This window comes from Electrophorus electricus, chromosome 10, assembly GCF_041902795.1.
Source record: "Electrophorus electricus isolate QZ-2024a chromosome 10, ASM4190279v1, whole genome shotgun sequence".
NCBI lineage: Eukaryota > Metazoa > Chordata > Actinopteri > Gymnotiformes > Gymnotidae > Electrophorus > Electrophorus electricus.
The window spans coordinates 23,918,615-23,939,130 of record NC_137506.1 but is presented as its reverse complement, the minus strand read 5'-3'; the positions used below and the strand labels follow the sequence as shown (position 1 = coordinate 23,939,130).

At 39.8% G+C, this 20,516-nt stretch overlaps 1 protein-coding gene across 2 annotated transcripts; it reads right to left on the bottom strand.

Moving 5' to 3' along the window:
- Window positions 1-133: 133 nt before the first annotated feature.
- c10h14orf180 (chromosome 10 C14orf180 homolog) lies at window positions 134-20,248 on the bottom strand. Of its 2 annotated transcripts, XM_027000208.3 has the most exons (9): window positions 19,812-20,248; window positions 18,709-18,739; window positions 15,906-15,992; window positions 14,226-14,349; window positions 8,704-8,734; window positions 8,472-8,580; window positions 7,116-7,276; window positions 6,860-6,986; window positions 134-3,373 (listed from the first exon to the last, which is right to left on the bottom strand). In XM_027000208.3, the coding sequence occupies exons 1-9, from the start codon at window positions 19,962-19,964 to the stop codon at window positions 3,168-3,170; spliced, it is 1,029 nt and encodes a 342-aa protein (XP_026856009.1). In that variant the 5' UTR covers window positions 19,965-20,248; the 3' UTR covers window positions 134-3,167. The 2 variants fall into 2 exon arrangements, with proteins under 2 accessions (XP_026856009.1, XP_081578179.1); XM_081722053.1 differs by lacking the exon at window positions 15,906-15,992 and having other exon boundaries at window positions 18,657-18,739; window positions 19,812-20,247.
- Window positions 20,249-20,516: the final 268 nt, after the last annotated feature.

Genomic DNA, 20,516 nt, shown 5'->3' with positions numbered 1-20,516 from the left:
TTTTTCTCTTTATTTTTTATAGTTTGCAGTTTACTCAGTTTTCTAATCTTATCATGTAATTATTATGCAAGCTGTGCTAAATTTAAAGAGCAGAATCAGGCAGCAACTGAGGAAAACCGAAATTATGGCAAGAGAGTGCCATATCTGAACTTTAATGTATATTTCTCTTTTGGGCAACCATAATTAATAGTTTACTAACATTTTAAATTGAAATACAGTCTTAGGACACTGTAGGACACAAGTGTCAGCCCATATGGGTTCACCTATAAACACAGTGTGTTTCAACTGGCTAGTGCAGTGAAATTACAAGGCACAAAGCCATAGAAAGCAAAGGAGAGAAATGCATGGGTTATCTAGATATCCACAGCTTCATAAGAGAGAAATGAACAGATTATCTAGATAACCAAAGTATTTTATTAACGAATTGTGAATAATGAATTAATATTCTGAAATAAGATCTTGATATTCATATTTTTAAGTTATTTAATATGTTGAGTGACATTAATACTTGCTCATAAGTAAACTGTTGAAGGGTCACTTTCACAGGTTTTGTTTTCCATCAGGGTATATGCATATTATATTTTAAACCAATGAAACACGAAGGCAAAGAAAACTGCCAAAGTTCTTTGTCTCTTTGGTTTGTAATGACTTTTGATGATGACTTCAATGTAAAGAATAAAGAAAAAGAAAGAGAGAACCTTAAAAAGGCACTTCTAATGAACGTGTCCACATATAGTTTCTGTAATGACTGTTGAGTTAAAATAAACCAAAGTAAAACCAAGTAAAATCAAACTTAGAACATGTGCTCAGTCAAAATGAGTTTATGTATCCTTTTTGATGGTCCTTTACTGAGTTATAGGTTTGTAAGTTTAGATTTATTTAAGTTCACTAAGTTGAGAAGCCACCAGACTACCTACAATTAATTCATATGTTAAGCTTTACTTTATATTGCTTTGAAGATTCAAAATTTAAGTAAATTTTTTTTCTCATTTTCTTTTTCTCATAAGTTCATTATTAGTTTACACTGTACATTTCGCATTAAACTGTGCTATGCAATGGACAAGTGAGTTGTATATTGCTCAAAGTATACACATAATTACATCTATATACTTGATGCATTTTTTGTTATAAAGATAGCTTTATTGAGACATTTTATATGAGCTAAACAAACAATTATTTCACCCAAATGTGTCACAGTGTTTTGTTACATATTACAATATATAAATTTTGCGCCTTTTACATTATATCCTAAAGGGTTGTCAAGGTGGGGGGTGTGAAGCCCCAGAACTTTAACAAAATGTGCTTGCTATAAATAGCTGAATAAATAGTCCAACATTAATTTCTAGTGAAGTTACTTTAAAGGGAATTCGACCAGTTTTTCCAGTTTCCCTCAAAAGCTAATAATATGCTAATATTATGTTGCTATACCAACAGTTTTTGCTTAATTAGAGTGCAAGAGGATACTTTCAAAGACAGTTCATATAGCCAAACAGTATAACTGGATTGAAAATTAATAAAAAGGACCAGTCAACATGGTGAAACCAATACTCACTCATTAATCAATCTTAATTAGTTCAGGTGAAGTATTTATTTTACATGTAGTTGTTCTCTAGCTTGAAAAGGTCATGAAAATCAAATTGCTTCATGTAATATTCACAGAAAGGGTGTTTTTTCTTCTACTTTTTTTTCTGGCAGTAAATGTCATAAAATGGTATGTGAGTTTTATTTAACAAAGACAGCTCATATGGTTTGAAATTAAACCTATACCACTGGTAAAAATGTTAACACACGTTAAGGATAAGTGAAGGAAATGTTCTTGGCTTGAAATTTTGAGAAATGTTTGAAAAGCTAACACAAAACAAGGCTAAAAAGTACTATAATTAAAACCCCTCACCACTGGTAACTTAGATCAATAATTACACGTGGAACCAATTACATATTGAATACTAAATTTCAAAACTGTAAACAAACAAACAAACAAACAAACCCAAAGTATATTCATTGTAGAAAAAAAGGACAGGTAGAAAAAATATTATAAAAATAGTAAAATAAATAAATTGACCAAAGTTACACTAAAGCCAAGCTGTTACAGTTGGCTCTTGTAAAATGAACCCAACTGACAGGAATATTAAAATAATTCAAACCATTGTGTCATTTGGATTTTCATAGACTAAATATGGCTTTGCCATTTTTCCATATAGACAGAATCAGGCTTTGCACAAAATAAAATATGGCCATCTTCAGTATGAATCAGTCATGACTTTTGAGTAATTAAAGAAGATAGGTGCATTTGTGCTTAACTTTAATTTCATAGTGCTTCATTTGAAATAGTGTGTCGGTTTAGTTAATGTACCTTTTCATGTCACATTCATAATTACAAGTACATTCGGATACATATAATTTGCACATTAACATGGCTTACGTTGGTGACAGTTGTTAACGTTTTCATGTACGTGTACATGTGCATGTTTCATGTACAATATATTTCAAAGTATATTTTATTAAAAGTAAAATAAATAACTTGGATTCTATTTAAGCAACTAGAGATTGTATATTAAAATAAAAAACCACAGGTTATAAAATGACTGAGATATTTAGGAAGGTTAAGTGGGTCATACAATTAACATGATGTTTTGATTTCAACCTAAAGAACTTGTACATAATTGAAAAAATCTAATTGATACAATTTTCCACATACCCCAAATGTAGTCGATTTGTTTATTTTTACTGTTGCACAGGAATTACAAGGCTAACGAAGCTAACAAGTAAAAGAAGCACATCACCACCATTTAGTGTATTGCCTTGTCTTAGCTGACTGACTACATTTGGGCTAAAAAATTGTTCACATTTGATTTTTTACTGAACTATTCATTTAAATCACAGTTGAGATGACGCATGTTTCTGAGTACCTAGAGGGAATCAACAAATGTAGATGGAAAATGTGTTTTAGAACATGCTCACCCATTCACAATAACCTATTACCCTTTATGCATTCACTATTAAGCAACACTCATTGCCCATTATACTTTCATTAAAAGCACAGACAGTACCATTTTCTCCCATGTCCCTATGAATCTCAGGTCTTGAGTAACTTCTTCACCATCAGATGCCATCTCTTACATAGAGCACAGGTTGAGCAGGCTGAAGCCCCTAGTGGCCAGCCAAGGCTACTGCATGGTGAGCCAGATCCAGCAGCCCCAGAGGATTTGTTTGAGCTGGAGAAGGTAGACAGCCAGCGCAGCCTGCAGGTCCTCACAGGCACGGTGGGGCCGGCGGCGGTCGGTGCAGTACAAGGCCACACCCAGAGCAGACAGCAGAAGGAAGAGACAGGTAAGCACGGCCAGGTGAGGCCGGCTTTGGGACGAGTCGTACGCTGCAGACAACAAAAGGCACAAAGGGTAGGATTAAGTAGGGAAAATCCTAAGGAGGAGAACTGTTATGCTTCAAAGGTGCTGAGGTAACAAATGTTCTGATGAAAGGAAGGAGTACACAAAAAAAAAAATTGGAAAATCCATTAATGAATCGCATGAAATGTTTATTTATTTATTTATTTATTTTGGAGTGGTCTTTTATAGATGATTAATATAGATGATTAATCGACTCTCATTACAGTATCTGTATCATTGTCATGAATGAATCAGAGGAGAGAGAGTTTGCAGAGAATCACAGTCAAATGTCACGGTATGGCCGCTCCTCCCATACGTCTCCCCGTATGTGTTTGTGTGTGTGTGTGTTCATACGTGTGGCCACGACCTCCCTGTGTTCCACACCTGGTCCTCGTTGTGTCATTAGTATGCGTGTATAAAAGTCTATCATTTGTAACACAACGTGTGACGGCTGTCAGTGTTTAACCCTCATAGCCTGCGTGCTACGTTTCCATGTTATATGTGTTAATAAACATATGTCTTTGTTTTACACGACTCGTCCCCGCATTCTGCTCAGCCTCCTCATTACATCAAGTTTACTTAAAAGTAGTATATTTCAAGGGTCAGACACCAGCAATAAGATCTCACACCAACCCAACTAACCTTAACCTCAACCCAAAATCTAATCCTAACACTCACCCTAACCCTAACCCTTATCATAGTCCATTTAAAATCCACTTACAAAATGTTGTCAGCAGTTTGTCTATAATAGCTTGTTGATTATGCTAAGATGTATGTATTATACTATACTATGTATTATATGTTCAGTAATTTGGACACTCCAAATAAAGTGAAAAACATCTGAATTCATCAGATTATAAACAAATCATATTTACACAGTTAATTACAAGTCTTTTAATTAATCTAGTGAATGTATTCAGAGGCTTCACTACAGCTACATCATTGATGTTACAGAGAGTCTGTTGGGTGTTTATTTAATCTAAAAAGGGACATTCAGAAGTGTCACCTGTTTTTCTTCTTGTAAATTACTCTCCCAAAATGGAAGATGTTTTTTGGATTATTTTCAAGATGCTCTTGCTCTCACATCTTGACAAGTGAAAAAAAAAAAAAAAAAAGAATTCTAATTGGATGCTACATTGCTATATTATTTACCTGAGGCTTGTCTTAAGACAGCATTACTGAGATACTTTGACATACTCTTCTGGCTCAGAGAGTCCATGCAAGAGGATCACTCATACATACTACTACAATCAGACTACCTGCCAATCCAGTGTGCTCATTGACATTATTACACTGCCTGGCCAAAAAAAGGTCACATTTGACTAAACAAATAGGTAAGAACCTCCCATTGGATAATTACTGCATGGGTGATTATGTTTCAGCTGGCAACAAGTTATTTAACCCTAATTGATGCAGTGAGTAATTTCTCATTTGTTAAACAACCATGTCGAAAGACACATCCTGTGGTCATGGAAAAGATGTTAATCTGTTTCAGAAGGGTCAAATTATTGTCATGCATCAAGCGGAGAAAACATCTAAGGAGATTGCTGAAACTACTAAAATCGGGTTAAGAACTGTCCAATGCATTATTAAAAAGTGGGAGGACAGTGGGGAAACATCATCTTCGAGGAAGGAGTGTGGTCGGAAAACAAAACTTGAATGATATTGAATGGCGATCACTTAAACGTGTGGTGAAATCAAATCGTAGAAAAACAACAGTAGAAATCAGGGATATGTTTAATATTGAAAGTAAGAGCATTTCCACACGCACAATGCAAAGGGAACTCAAGGGATTGGGACTAAACAGCTGTGTAGCCTTAAGAAAGCCACTTGTCAGTGAGGCTAACCAGCAAAAACGGCTTCAATTTGCTAGGGAGCATAAAGATTGGACTCTGGAGCAATGGAAGAAGGTCATGTGGTCTGATGAGTCCAGATTTACCCTGTTCCAGAGTGATGGGTGCATCAGGGTAAGAAGAGAGGCGGCTGAAGTGATGCACCCATCATGCCTAGTGCCTACCGTACAAGCCTGTGGGGGAAGTGCTATGATCTGGGGTTGCTGCAGTTGGTCAGGTCTAGGTTCAGCAATGTTATGTGCCCAAAGAATGAGGTCAACTGATTACCTGAATATACTGAATGACCAGGTTATTCCATCTATGAATTTTTTTCTTCCCTGATGGCACAGGCGTATTCCAAGATGACAATACCAGGATTCATCGGGCTCAAATTGTGAAAGAGTGGTTCATGGAGCATGAGACATCATTTTCACACATGGATTGGCCACCACAGAGTCCAGACCTGAACCCCATTGAGAATCTTTGGGATGTGCTGGAGAAGACTTTGTGCTGTGGTCCAAATCTCCCATCATCAATACAAGATCTTGGGGAAAAATTTATGCAACTCTGGACAGAAATAAATGTTGTGACATTGCAGAAGCTTGTGGAAACGATGCCACAGCAAATGCATGCTGCAATCAAAGATAAAGGCAGTCCAACGAAATATTAGAGTGTGTGACCTTTTTATTGGCCAGGCAGTATACAATAATACCTCAATGTATTGTGATCCAGGATGCTTCTTGACATTGCTACAATAGCACGACTGTATATTCTGACCCAGTGTGCTTCTTGGTTGAAGCCTGTTTTTTCAGACACATCCTTATAAACATATATAACAACTCTTACATATGACTTAACAAACTTAGTTCTGGATGGAGTTCTGGTTTAGTTCTAGATTGAGGATTCCCAGCGACATTGAAATTTGGTTGAAAACCTATTTTTAACTGAATATTGAAAACTGCCTGTTAGTGTTCAAACTATTTCTCATGCACATTAGGGTCACATTGCAGATTCATGACACTGCAGAATTAGGTTTCAGTGATTCTACAATAAACCCACCTCCTAAACAGTCATAGTATGGAATGCATGTAAATCCAAAATGAGAGATCTTCATTTGTTAGGTTTGATTTTGAAACTTTGTAGGCTTATGCGACATGCCTACAGGGCAAGACAAGCAGCAGGTAGAAAAAACGATGAATCAGTCATGATTTAATCTTATTACCTTTTAGTTTGTGTGCCTTAGTAAAACAGAGAAGAAACTCCCCAAGAAGAAACAACTAGTTGATTACAAATGTGATGTAGACACTGTAAATACGTATTTGCTTTCTGTCAAAAACATAATAGTCTTGCTGGCACTGATTGCACAGTGCCTCATTTGCATGTGTAATTAATCATATATGTAAATCCTTTGGGCATGTTAGTGCACTGTAAAACCTGGGTGATTTATTAACTTTAGTGCCTGCAGGGAGGGCTCTGTTACAACCCTCTCTCATCTATAATTTACTTTACTCATTTGCTTCAAGTGCAAGCTCTTAATGATGCTGACTTCACTTTAGGGAACCGTGGAAAGACATGTGCAGGCCTGGGGGCATGGAGGAGGGAGGCCAGAGTCTCACTGCTTCTCGACATTAAACCTCTCACCGTGTACAACGATCTCCGGCTCTCTGAAACGAACGCGCCTCTCTGGTTTTCTCCGGTAGGTGGAGTCTGGCTCGGTGCCACCTACACTGGTTCTTTTCAGGATGGAGGTAGGGAATTTACTGTTGACCTAAGGGCAGGAATAATACAGTTAATTTCCCTTGGTTTTTACATATAGGCTGCTGGTAATGCAACCCTACTACATGTGTTAAAATAAGTGATATTGCACCTAAAATCTTACTGCCAGGAGTATCAGTACCTGTGGTTCTGGAGTGTCTGGTGGAGGGTGTGGGTCTTTTCTCAGCCAGACCTCAGTATGTCGGTCCTTGTGGTGGTGGGTGGAGCTGTTTAAAGTACTGCTGCATGACTCAGTGGCAGAGAATCTCTTTGACAGAGCTGACACACAGTGACCCAATGAGTCTGTGAAAGGAAATGATTCTGCACTATATCATCCAAATGACTAAATAAGCGACAATTTAGAAGCAAAAAAATCCTTGTGTCATAAAGTTAGTCATAAAGGCAACAATTTATTTCTATTTTACCAAAAATGCAACATGGTCAATGGCAGATTATTATCAAATATAACGCCACAGCTGAGCAAACACTGACAAGAAACTGACAAGAAAAGACCAAAAAGATGCAGTGTATTTGCAGTGGGAAATGTATATTATAAGAAAACATTTACTGTGGGTCAAATACTTTCATGCTTTCATCTAAATCCCAGGTTAATTCACCATGGAAAGCAACATTTTATGATTAGAACATGAGCTAACTGTACTGTAGCTCTTGTCGCGATAGCTCCATTTGTGACTATGTTACATTGGTAAGCAGTTTTGCCTGTGAAGGGGTGAAAAGCCTCATTTTTCATAGTGCTTATTCAACTAAGCCACACAGATGGAAGGTTGCAGTGAAATCAGTTTCTTCACACAGCTGAGTCAGTAGTTGCTGCATGTCTGGATTGCGTTTTTATCCAGGACATAAAACCTCCTGAAAGAGCATCTGGCACACTTCAGAGCATAACTGGTCTTAAAGAGCTAATGCGACTCTCCCCTGAGCCATGGGAAGGCGCTACTGCTACAGCGGAAGAAGCAGAAAGAGACAAGGATCTGGCCTCCATCTGTCACAATCAGAAAATGTTTTTTCTGTTTAACACTAAAATAAAAATGAACCTAGAGCCTAAGACAGATGACGCATGCTACCTGTTTTTACCGAGTGGGTATTTGATACAGGTAATTTATTATATGAGTGCACTGTACTTCGTAATGAGAGGCAGATTCAATGTTGTAAGGATGACTGATGACAGGTTTGTGCGGAAGAAGGCAGCTCGGTGCTTTGCTTATGCCTTTTCTCATAGATGTGTGGTGTACTGATGCTAGTAAACAAATACTATTGCATTACTTTATTACATTATTATGATATTATTTCTTGTTATACTACACATTATAAATAGTGGCATTGATCATCTAATTTCAATGGTACTGTAAGACATAAGCTCTGTGGAAACGTTCCCAGTGTCCTTACTAATCTTTATTTTTTTGGATATTAGGTGCAGCACATTACATCTAATATTTTATTTATTTATTATTGTGGAGACGGGGATGGATGGTTGCTGTACCTGAATATTCTGTTTTGCCTATCTCAGCATAGACCGTGGCCAGTAGCTCCAGACTCCTGGCTGTGATGGGGTGATCATTACCAAATGCACGCTGATGGATTTTAGTGGCCTGAGACAAGCAGAGAGAACATGTGTGAACTCCACTCCATCACAAAGGAATTACATTTTGAAACCCTTCATGCAGGTACAGTTTTAGAAGTGAGTAGTGCACACTGTAACATCACACACATACCTTACCACTGTACTCTAAAGCAAGATGCGGTCTGAAAAGATAAAAAAAAATATGAGAAAAAAAAATATAGACATTAATTAATTATATTAATATTAATTATAAATGATTAATTCTCCTGTTGTTTTGCAATTCTATGTATGTAAACACCTTCCACATTAATCAGGTGTTAGAGTGACAGGTTCGGGATTTGTATGCGAGAGACAGCCACAGAAATGTGTTGCTGGGTTTGCATGTTAATGACTGGAATATTAATTAGTTAATCTATGTGGAAATAAATAAATTAAGAAAATGGAAAGGTTATACTGGATGTTCCACATATGTGGCTTTAAGCAGTTTACATACAAAAACTGCAATAGCACCCTGCAGTGTGTATAATAAAAAAAAAAAAAAACTCCATTAACATGGAGTACTTATTTCATTGTCACAGTGTGGGTGGATGAGTGGTGTCAGTAACACTGCTGTCACTGGCCTTGGTGACCTTTCAAATCTCTTTAAACTTGAGAAATATCTGATAAGGTTCCACAAGTGCCTCATGTCACCTCATCCCTGTGAGGTCTTACCCTGTATGTAACCGCCAAACACTGTTGAGCCCTGTATAGAACAGTGAAGCATTGCTAAGCCCTGTATGTAACACCAAAGCACTGCTGAGCCCTGTATAGGACAGCGAAGCACTACTGAGCCTTGTATGTAACAGTGGAGCACTGCTGATCCCTGTGCATAACAGCAGGGAATGGCTGAGCTCTGTACGTAACAGCACAGTACTGCTGAGCTCTGTACATAACAGCACAGTACTGCTGAGCTCTGTACGTAACAGCACAGTAGTGTTGAGCTCTGTACATGACAGCACAGTACTGCTGAGTTCTGTACGTAACAGCCCAGTACTACTGAGCTCTGTACATAACAGCACAGTGCTGCTGAGCTCTGTACATAACAGCATAGTAGTGCTGAGCTCTGTACATAACAGCATAGTAGTGCTGAGCTCTGTACATAACAGCATAGTAGTGCTGAGCTCTGTACGTAACAGCACAGTACTGCTGAGCTCTGTACGTAACAGCACAGTACTGCTGAGCTCTGTACGTAACAGCCCAGTACTGCCGAGCTCTGTACGTAACAGCACAGTAGTGTTGAGCTCTGTATGTAACAGCACAGTACTGCTGAGCTCTGTACGTAACAGCACAGTAGTGTTGAGCTCTGTACGTAACAGCACAGTACTGCTGAGCTCTGTATGTAACAGCACAGTACTGCCGAGCTCTGTACGTAACAGCACAGTACTGCTGAGCTCTGTACATGACAGCACAGTACTGCTGAGCTCTGTACATGACAGCACAGTACTGCTGAGCTCTGTACATGACAGCACAGTACTGCTGAGCTCTGTACATAACAGCATAGTAGTGCTGAGCTCTGTACGTAACAGCCCAGGACTGCTGAGCTCTGAACATAACAGCATAGTAGTGCTGAGCTCTGTACATAACAGCATAGTAGTGCTGAGCTCTGTACATAACAGCATAGTAGTGCTGAGCTCTGTACGTAACAGCACAGTACTGCTGAGCTCTGTACGTAACAGCACAGTACTGCTGAGCTCTGTACGTAACAGCCCAGTACTGCCGAGCTCTGTACGTAACAGCACAGTAGTGTTGAGCTCTGTATGTAACAGCACAGTACTGCTGAGCTCTGTACGTAACAGCACAGTAGTGTTGAGCTCTGTACGTAACAGCACAGTACTGCTGAGCTCTGTATGTAACAGCACAGTACTGCCGAGCTCTGTACGTAACAGCACAGTACTGCTGAGCTCTGTACATGACAGCACAGTACTGCTGAGCTCTGTACATGACAGCACAGTACTGCTGAGCTCTGTACATGACAGCACAGTACTGCTGAGCTCTGTACATAACAGCATAGTAGTGCTGAGCTCTGTACGTAACAGCCCAGGACTGCTGAGCTCTGAACATAACAGCATAGTAGTGCTGAGCTCTGTACGTAACAGCACAGTAGTGTTGAGCTCTGTATGTAACAGCACAGTACTGCTGAGCTCTGTACATGACAGCACAGTACTGCTGAGCTCTGTACATAACAGCATAGTAGTGCTGAGCTCTGTACGTAACAGCCCAGTACTGCCGAGCTCTGTACGTAACAGCACAGTAGTGTTGAGCTCTGTATGTAACAGCACAGTACTGCTGAGCTCTGTACATAACAGCATAGTAGTGCTGAGCTCTGTACGTAACAGCACAGTACTGCTGAGCTCTGTACGTAACAGCCCAGTACTGCTGAGCTCTGTACGTAACAGCACAGTAGTGTTGAGCTCTGTACGTAACAGCACAGTACTGCTGAGCTCTGTACGTAACAGCACAGTACTGCCGAGCTCTGTACGTAACAGCACAGTACTGCTGAGCTCTGTACATGACAGCACAGTACTGCTGAGCTCTGTACGTAACAGCCCAGTACTACTGAGCTCTGTACATAACAGCACAGTGCTGCTGAGCTCTGTACATAACAGCATAGTAGTGCTGAGCTCTGTACATAACAGCATAGTAGTGCTGAGCTCTGTACATAACAGCATAGTAGTGCTGAGCTCTGTACGTAACAGCACAGTACTGCTGAGCTCTGTACGTAACAGCACAGTACTGCCGAGCTCTGTACGTAACAGCCCAGTACTGCCGAGCTCTGTACGTAACAGCACAGTAGTGTTGAGCTCTGTATGTAACAGCACAGTACTGCTGAGCTCTGTACATAACAGCATAGTAGTGCTGAGCTCTGTACGTAACAGCACAGTAGTGTTGAGCTCTGTACGTAACAGCACAGTACTGCTGAGCTCTGTACATGACAGCACAGTACTGCTGAGCTCTGTACATGACAGCACAGTACTGCTGAGCTCTGTACATGACAGCACAGTACTGTTCTTGCACCATATATTTACAGTCATTAACAAATAAAAGAAAGCTATAGTACATGACGGACATAACACACCAAAAACTGCTGAAACTATGACAGTGCAGGAATTGATTCTGTTGCAAATACTGAAAATGTATGTATAATGTATCATATTATATCAGATTTACACATGTACACCTATCAAAAACATCTGGTTTTCGTACTTATTCACTGTTGAACAGCTGTAAGATCTTGGTGCAAGATCTGACTCCTTTGCACCAAAATACCTTATGCTGAACTGGGACAAGCACAGCAGATCCCACTCAGTCTCAGCGAGGCATACCCCATGGTCAGCTAGGTGGGCCCACCTGCCCGCACCCTCACCCTGGTTCCAGCAGAAGGCTTTCACAGAGGCAATGGAAACATGTGACCTGTGCCAGCAAATATGAACCTATACATAATTATGTGTCAGTGGGTCTGACCCAGTGCAGAGCATTGCCCTAGTGTTTGCCATTCTACCTTCACATTCACCCCAGGCTTAGTTTCCATAATGGCTCAGTGTGTCCCAGAGTGCAAGGATTAGCACCTAGAAAGTCATCGTACATAGTTCCTGGTACAGTTAAACCAACCCCTTTCATCACATGATCATGGTATGAGCAGAGGCTTGCAGGCTGTTCCTGCTAGCCCAGGCAATACTTCATATCCTACGTTTACATTCAGGTTTAAAGCCCATTTCTAGTGACTGCAGTATGTGATTAGTTCAGTGGGTAAAGTACTTCACTATTAGTCAGAAGATTGTTGGTTCAAACTCCACCATTGCCCTGTTTCCACTGTTGGGCCCCTGAGCAAGGCCCTTAACTCTCAATTGCTCAAGTTGTGTGCAGTCATAATTGTAAGTCCCTTTGGTTAAAAGTGTCAGCTAAATGCTGTAAATTAGGAATGTAGGGATTCTTTCTGAATAAATGTTCATGCAATTGTCCAAATTGCAGTCCTGTTTTAATTAGTAAGGACTGGGTATTTGGTTTGCTCTGTTCTGGGCTGTCTGTGAAGGACATGTGATCAGCAGGTAGATAAGCAGCTAGGCTCTCAGCAAAAGGAGCACTACTGATTGAAAGATTAAAGACACCAAACCATTTCCTGTTCACTCTGTAGGTAATGAGCTATTATATGTGTGTCTATACTTATATGTGTTTGTATGTTTGGTTGTGTGTGAGATTATGGTTTAGAAAACCTGCAGCTGTTCCTAAAATTAAGCTGCATCTGAGTGCTGTCAGTCAGCCCTTATCTATTTTTAGCTATTTCACATCCTAAACTGGCACTACATTAATCACATGTCCACGTATATGGAAGTATTACTCAGGTGCAGAATGGACAATCACCTTAATTCAGCCAAAACAACTTTATGGTGGAGTCTGGAATTAATGTTTACAATTGCAGCACTTGGAAAAAAATGGGGAAAAAATCCTGATTGCCTGCATTTTATGTAGCATGAAAACATGCTACAGATGTTTTTTCTGAAGACTTTCAATATTTCATGTGACCACTCTTTCAGTGGGCACACCTAGTGGGCACACATCAAATCCATGCCCTTTCCTGTGTTACTGGAGCCACTATACAAAGGTTTTAATAAAAAGATTACAATGCCAATTTCACTATCTATCCCTGTCACTGGAAAAGCAATCTTATGAGAGCAACAATAAAACTGGCTCAATTTCATTCAGATGTAATGCCAGTCAGTTTTGTGCGGCATTCATAGGACAATAAGGAAAGCACTGCCAACAGAGATGGACATAATCATAGGTCTCTGTCCTCATGTGCAGAGCATGTGGTAGCCTTACAAATGACTCTGTGGACATGGTAAGAGCAATGAGGTAATGGAACACCCATGTCAGGGTGCTCCAGTAACACCTGACACCTGCTGATTCATGTAACCCTACACACCTTTCTCCCTTTCTACCTGTGTGCGTACGTGGGATTCAGTGTAATACAGGTTGCCTGTGCAAACTCCGAGCCTCAGTGAACCATTTCTCAAAAACACAGTTCCAAAAATGTATACTATAAGAATATATAGGAATACAAATACAAATATAAAGAAATATCTATTTTTAAATATGTTAAATTATTCACTGAATCCATCTATTTTGAACCGCAAACTTTAGTGTTGCTAATGAGCAAGCCATGACCCTAGAGTGAAGGCCTTGCTGCAGGAGAACAAGCCAGCTACATTTAGGAGTAGTGGGTCAGTCCACAAAGGACTGAAAACCAGACTGTAACATCTCCTCCCTCAAACAAATGTGCTCATATCCTCCAGAGTTCGGTTCCAGCAAAGCCTTAGTGCCAGCAAAGCACTCTATCCATACACAAACACTTTATCTTCATGTGGAGGCTCTAAAAATAGTGTTTTCTGATTTCAGCCAGAAAACCTAAAAGTCCTAATATTTAGTTTTAGTCAGTGCTTCAGCCATTGCTAATATCAACAGACACATGTAGACAATTTAATCAATATAACATAGCATAATTAGAGGACCCCCTCTGTAAGACAGAGAACATGAATTTCTTAGCAAAAACATGCCACCCAGCCTTATATGTCATGGAGGAAAATGTTTACAGCTTGGCAGTTCTATCCACGCCACACTATCCAGGCAATCTCATACCTTTTTCTCATGATGCAAAGCTGGGCCAGTTTCTCAAGATCCTGGGCTTGTGAGGCCTGCTTTGATAAGTCCTCCTGAGAGAGCCATCCTGGAGAACTGAGTGAGCAGTCCTCCTCAGAGCTCACTACAAACACACACACACACACACACACACACACACACACACACACACACACACACACACACACACACACACACAGAGAGAGAGAGAGAAACGACAATGCTATATATTACAAGTGTAATATACACAGAACTGTACAGACACATGTACAGCAGTGAGATGTAGAGGGAAAGGGGAGGAGAGGGAGAAAGAGAGAGAAAGAGAGGGAGAGAGAGGAAGAGAGAGAGGAAGTGAGAGAGGAAATGAGGGAAAGGTGAGAGTGAGAGATAAGAGGAAGGCTAACTGCTTTTGCCACACACATATTTATATCCTTGTTAAAGGATATCCATAAGCAGACACAATCAGTAACACCACAGTAACACTATTACAAACCACACAAAACAAATACTTGAATAAACATATAAGAGAAAAGGGGTGCTTGTGAAATACAAATATACAGCTACAGATATAAAGTTCAATGGAATAAAGTGTCAGTTCATATAAAGTTTCTTGTATATACAATAAAATCTGTATAATTTGTTCTATCACACTACCCAGGTACAATTCACCAAATATAGTAATGTTTCCTGTAGTAATTAAAAGGTAGGGAGAATTAGCAGTGTATGGATTAATATTAAGAAACTGTGCATAACAAACAAACTGTAGTAGTAACTGAGTTAACCAAAAGAAAGTAATATACCTTCACAATGTAACCAGAGTGAGACACATATGAAAGTAAAAAGCTGATGACAACACACATACAGATAGAAGCACTTGGAGATGCAGTGTGAGTGAGTGAATGAGTAAGTGAGGTATCAGCCCTGAGTGAAAGAGTGAGTGAGTGGGTGAGGTATCAGCCCTAAGAGAATGAGTAAGTCCGGTGTCAGCTCTGTGAGGTGGGTGAATGAATGACTGAATGAATGATTGAATGAATGAACAAGTGAGTGAGCGAATTAATTAATTAATTGATTGATTAATTAATTAATTAATGAGTGAAAGAGCAAATTAGTAAGTGAGTGTCATGGTAATGCAGCTCCTAAGAGCTGAATCCGGTTCCCATGTTTCCATGGAGCACAGCAGCTCCTTAATAAGCTATTTGTGATATTCATTAGTCTGTGTGGACTGCTGCCCTTCCAGACTGAACCCCCCGCATCAGTGTGCTGCATCAGCAGTGCCACAGATCCCATGCTGGATCATATGCACATGGCAGCAGAGACAGAGGATCGATTGCGCTTCTCCCCTGTGAATGATGGCGTGTCCTGCAGTAAAGGAGGAGGACCATGGGTTATGCTGCTCTCTGCAGGGATCTTAGGCTAAGGTAGGGTCTGTAGGCAGTGTTTGGATCTGTTCAGCCTCCCAGACAGTGGTTTTTCATCCCCAAAAAAACAGGATCGTAGGCCTAAAAGAGCCTGCCTTGTACCAGTGACTCTACACACCTCTTAATTCTTTCTTTGATAATATGTAACAAAGATACAAATAAAATACACAAATCAATATTCAAATCAGACATGCTGTGTTGTCATATGAGTCTGAGTACAAGGTAGTAAAGCAGGAGGAAAAAGCAGAGAAAGCTGACTAGCCTGTGGCACCCTGCAGGGCATTGAGCTCGATCAACGCCACTTCATAGAACAGCTTCTCGGCCTGAATGAACTGCAGTGCCTTCTCATCTGTTTTAGACAAGTGAAGGAGAGTTGGTATAATGATGCAGGCACACACACACACACACACACACACACACACACACACATATATTCAGCATCACTTTGGGGGACAAAAGGACTATAGGCAGATTTTAATAAACTTTTCTTGGGTTGCTTTAGTGTCTTTTCAAAACCAAATAACTGATCTTTATTGAACCCTTAAAGTATTTAATTACTTCCTGTAAGTTATACTTTGTTAACAGTTTTGATTGGTGTTAACAATGTGTCTGTTCCACCCTCTCGCCATAGAAAGACACAAAACATGTACTTGAGCTATTGATAGATAAATATTTGTTTATTTACATAGCCAAAAGCATCAGTGATAAAGCACACCTCTGTGTAAGACAAAAGCGCTTATGGTTGACAAATGCCAACAAAGTAATTTTTCTTAGAAAGGAAAATATTCGGAAAATAAACCTGAGTGGAAAAACATTTTATAGAAGGACAAAATAGGTTCAGTTAGAGTGTATTACATGTTTCTATTTTGGTATTAGAAAGTCACTACAAAGTTTTGAAAAAGCTCACTAAAAACATACAATTTAATGACTAATCTGTATTAACTGAACCTGAGCAAAACCCTGAAAGTGTTATTATTTATTCAGTCAAAACCAATAAAAAACATATTTCTATGGACAACTAAGGATGTCTGGTTTTGCGCATTGGTACTTTGAGCACTAGAGTAAGGCAGCATTCCTAAGGGAGCATTGTCAGCAGACAGGCTAGGCAGGCTCACTCTATAACTCCCCCCACCAAAAGCCACTAGTGCATAATTCTGGTGTGCAACTTCAAGCCTGGGGTTTGAACTGCAACTTGACATGCAGTAATGCTAACACCAACACCAGTTAAAAACAAACAGGTACAGGGACAAACAAAAAGGTTCTAGTTTAGTCAGCAGGGCCCAGCAGGGTGCTTAACATAATGTTGACTATTTCAGGTGCCAGGCAAACACCACTACACAAGTTAGCAAGAAGCCAATGTGCCATAATTAGGAAGTTTGTTCCCAGAATTTATTTCCGAGTGTGAATCATCATTAGCCAACATGTGATGTTCTTCCTAAAGCTACTAATGCAAAATCTTTTTCCAGGATGAGACACATATTCCCAGGAGTTCCTGAAATATTTTTAGAGCACAGATGGGTGGGGCAGATCTGGTATGGGAGTACTTTAGATAATGCGAACAATTTCAGTTTGTAATCTTAAATGAACTATTATGATGAGACCAGGAACAAATGGAAATTATATGTAATGATCAGATGAAGCTCATACTGATTTAAAGCAGAAACAATCACAGTTCATTCAGTGGAGCCTTCCACATACTGTGAATAATTGGCTGTACATGGAGTTCTTTAAGTGTGCTATTCTGGATCAAAACACTTGGACTAAAGCTGAGATGGTAAACAATTTTCGTAATATAATAAATGTGTAAAAGATTACTACAGTTTCTGAAACATCATGGCATTAACTTATATTAAATAGCTCAATAAAAGATAAACGCCAGCAAACTTGTATTACTGAATTCATCCTTATACTGAGATCACAAATATACACAGAAAATTCAAACAGATTATACTTTAATCTTTATGTATATAATAGTTCAAATATTTATTAGGAATATCTTGTAGGTTATGGAACATGATACATTGCCTATTTATATGCAAATACATCTTAATGGTTTTTATATATTATACAAATGTACCATATCATTATAATGGCATATTATCCCAGTCCTGCAGTCTTGCAGTCCTTTGGATACTTGATTAGGTCATCTTAGACTAAGAATACCACTAAGATATCTCCAAATCTGATATATTAATTATGCTACTGGAAAAGCCTAACTGAACTGTTGTGGCAAAAGACATATGATGTTAAGATGTGTGTGTGCACCCAACTTAAGGGGAGACATTCTAGTGCCATGATAAAGCAATAGTGGTAGTGATTAGTTAATCAGACCGTTTAGAACCATTTAGAACTGTACTTTTATGTACTTCTTGGCACCCTACAGAACACCAATCATGATTTAATTAATACAACTTTCAACCTTATTCAGTGAGATTACTGAATTATTGTAAGGGAATTAAGCATATATAATGAAATGATATAAGATGCCCTGGACACACAGAAATGACCCATGGAATGAGTGAGAATAAAGGCTATAGTCTATCCTGCGTGTTGTCTTGAGAAGAGAATAGACTGTAAGAGAGGAGAGAGGTTGGCACTCTACAAGTTAATAAGCTCTGGTATACTCTGAACAGGCAAACAGAAAATTCATGACTGTTATAGGCATAAACCTATGCGGTGTTCCTGAAACCTGAATATCCGCTAAGTATCCTTTGTACTAGTGCAGTACGTGTGTATATTTGGAGACATTCTGGTGGACAGAGACCACAGAGGAGGCTTTAATGCTCAGGAACTTTGTGTTAGTATACTGAATGAGAAAGAAGGCTTCAGGTTAGTGTATTGGATAAGAATAAGGGCTTGGTGCTAGTGTACTCTGTGAGAATACAGTCTTCATGACAGTGTATTGCATGATAATGAGGGTTTTATGTTAATGTTTGTGTGAAAATAAGGACTTTATGTTAGTATACTAGATAAGAATAAGGACTTAATGTTAGCATGCTGCATGAGAACACACCCAGCAATGTACTACATGTGCACCATTTCTTGACCATTGTGGAAAAGGATACAGTTCTTCTCATCAATGAAGAGTTCGGCAATCTATCAGAAAAAAAAAAAAAAAAAAAAAAAAAGTATTATCCAACAACAGAAAAAAATACTAATCATAACATCTTATGTCAAACCAACTCAGAATTGCTCAGAATAACCCAAAATAACTTTAAATGATCCAAACCTTGTATGCTACACTTATGTCACATTTATGTAAACATGGTATAGTGATAGAACTATAGAACTATAAAAAACTGCTGCATGCTGGATGCATTGCTCTCTTGGCCAGACTCTGGCCCATGTCATACCACACATTCCTTTCCACTTGTATAAGACCTACTGTTTATACACAAGTTACTTCCTGTGACACTTTGGACAAGACTGACTAACTAGACTCACTAGGAGCCCTATGAGACTAACACCAAGTTATCAAGATGCATAGCTGTTAGGTAACTCACTGTCATCAAACATGTTTGAGTCCATATCAGAGAAGGAGAAGTTTAGGAGAGATGTGTCATGATCTTAACAACTAAATGTTTTTTAAACCTTGTTTTTTTAATACTAAAAGGAAAGCTACCAGGTGCTACTCCACTTGATCACATCCAGCAGGAGGACAGATGTGATCTCAAAGTCTAAATCCTATTTCTTACCATGCACTGACAGACAAATGAACTAATTGTGCATTAAACTGCTATTATAATAATAACTGGGATTGCAATTGTCTCTGAAAAATATGCAGGGGCAGGCTAGTGTGTTGAAATAATTTCACAAAACCCAGCTGATTTTGGTTAGTGTCCCATTATATCAACCACAGATTCTACATGTAGTGGAGTTAACACATATACACCTCTGTACACTAAACATTTGTATTTGCAGTGTACATTTACACATGTCCCTGTGCATGCACACAAAATATTCGTGCCACACATGCACATGCAGAGACAGTTTATGGTCAAATATGATACTTCAGTTGTGTGCACAAATGTAAAGTACCTATTAAGACCAACCCCAAGTGGTTAATGTGCCACTGTGAGTGTGCCTGCTGGTGTAGTGTGAGTGAGGGGTGCAGTCCATCAGTTCTGGTTTGGAAATGCGGTTCTCCATGCTACAGGGTGATGCTCACCTGATGCAGACAGTTGGGTAGAGAATGGAAGCTCTGCACATGGGTGAGTCCCAGCAGGCAGCTGAGGAAGCAGTGCAGAGCAGCGCGGGAGTCGCCCTGCTGCTGGAGCCTCCTGCCCTGCTCGAACAGGCCCTCCCGGCTGCCGTTCAGCATACTGCCCCCAGGCAGACCTGCCACGCAGCTCCACCACCAGCACTCCCCCCTCCCATCTGAGCTGCAGCAGCGGCTGGCACAAACACCCCGTCCAGCCACGCGTGGAGATAAAGAACCAACAGGCGTGTGACGAGGATGGAGGGAGAGAGACTGGAAAATCGAGCTTCAGGGAAGGGTGCTGTTTCTGTAGTATAACAAAGAGGACAGGATTGCAGCTGCACTGTCTCGTACCACGGCTGATCTGTAGCGCTGAAGGGCAGGTGGTGTGGGAGGGAGAGAGGGAGGGAGGGACCCAGAGAGCGAGAGGAAGAGAAGGAGGGTGTGAAAACCTTAGAGTGAGAGAAGGGCTCTGTTCTCTCTCCACCCACACTTGCATCATTACACAGAGGAGCCTACTGCTGAGCTTTGCACAATGAATGACAGGCCTGAAAGCCAATCACAATGATTCTTGTGTATAGTTGCACAGCTTAGAACTGTAGCCCAATGAGGAGAGGAAATGGGATCTGCTGTCTCAGAGTTTACGCTCTGAGCTACAGGCAAAGCTCACTAAAC

What these genes read in the sequence shown, in the direction of transcription:
- c10h14orf180 (XM_027000208.3), bottom strand. Translation starts at nt 19,964, where the DNA reads ATGCTGAACGGCAGCCGGGAGGGCCTGTTCGAGCAGGGCAGGAGGCTC. An exon ending in AGGCAAAACAGAATATTCAG is followed by an intron (nt 7,277 to 8,471) that starts GTACAGCAACCA and finishes TTCCTTTCACAG; the next exon opens with ACTCATTGGGTCACTGTGTG. An exon ending in CAGACACTCCAGAACCACAG is followed by an intron (nt 6,987 to 7,115) that starts GTACTGATACTC and finishes TCCTGCCCTTAG; the next exon opens with GTCAACAGTAAATTCCCTAC.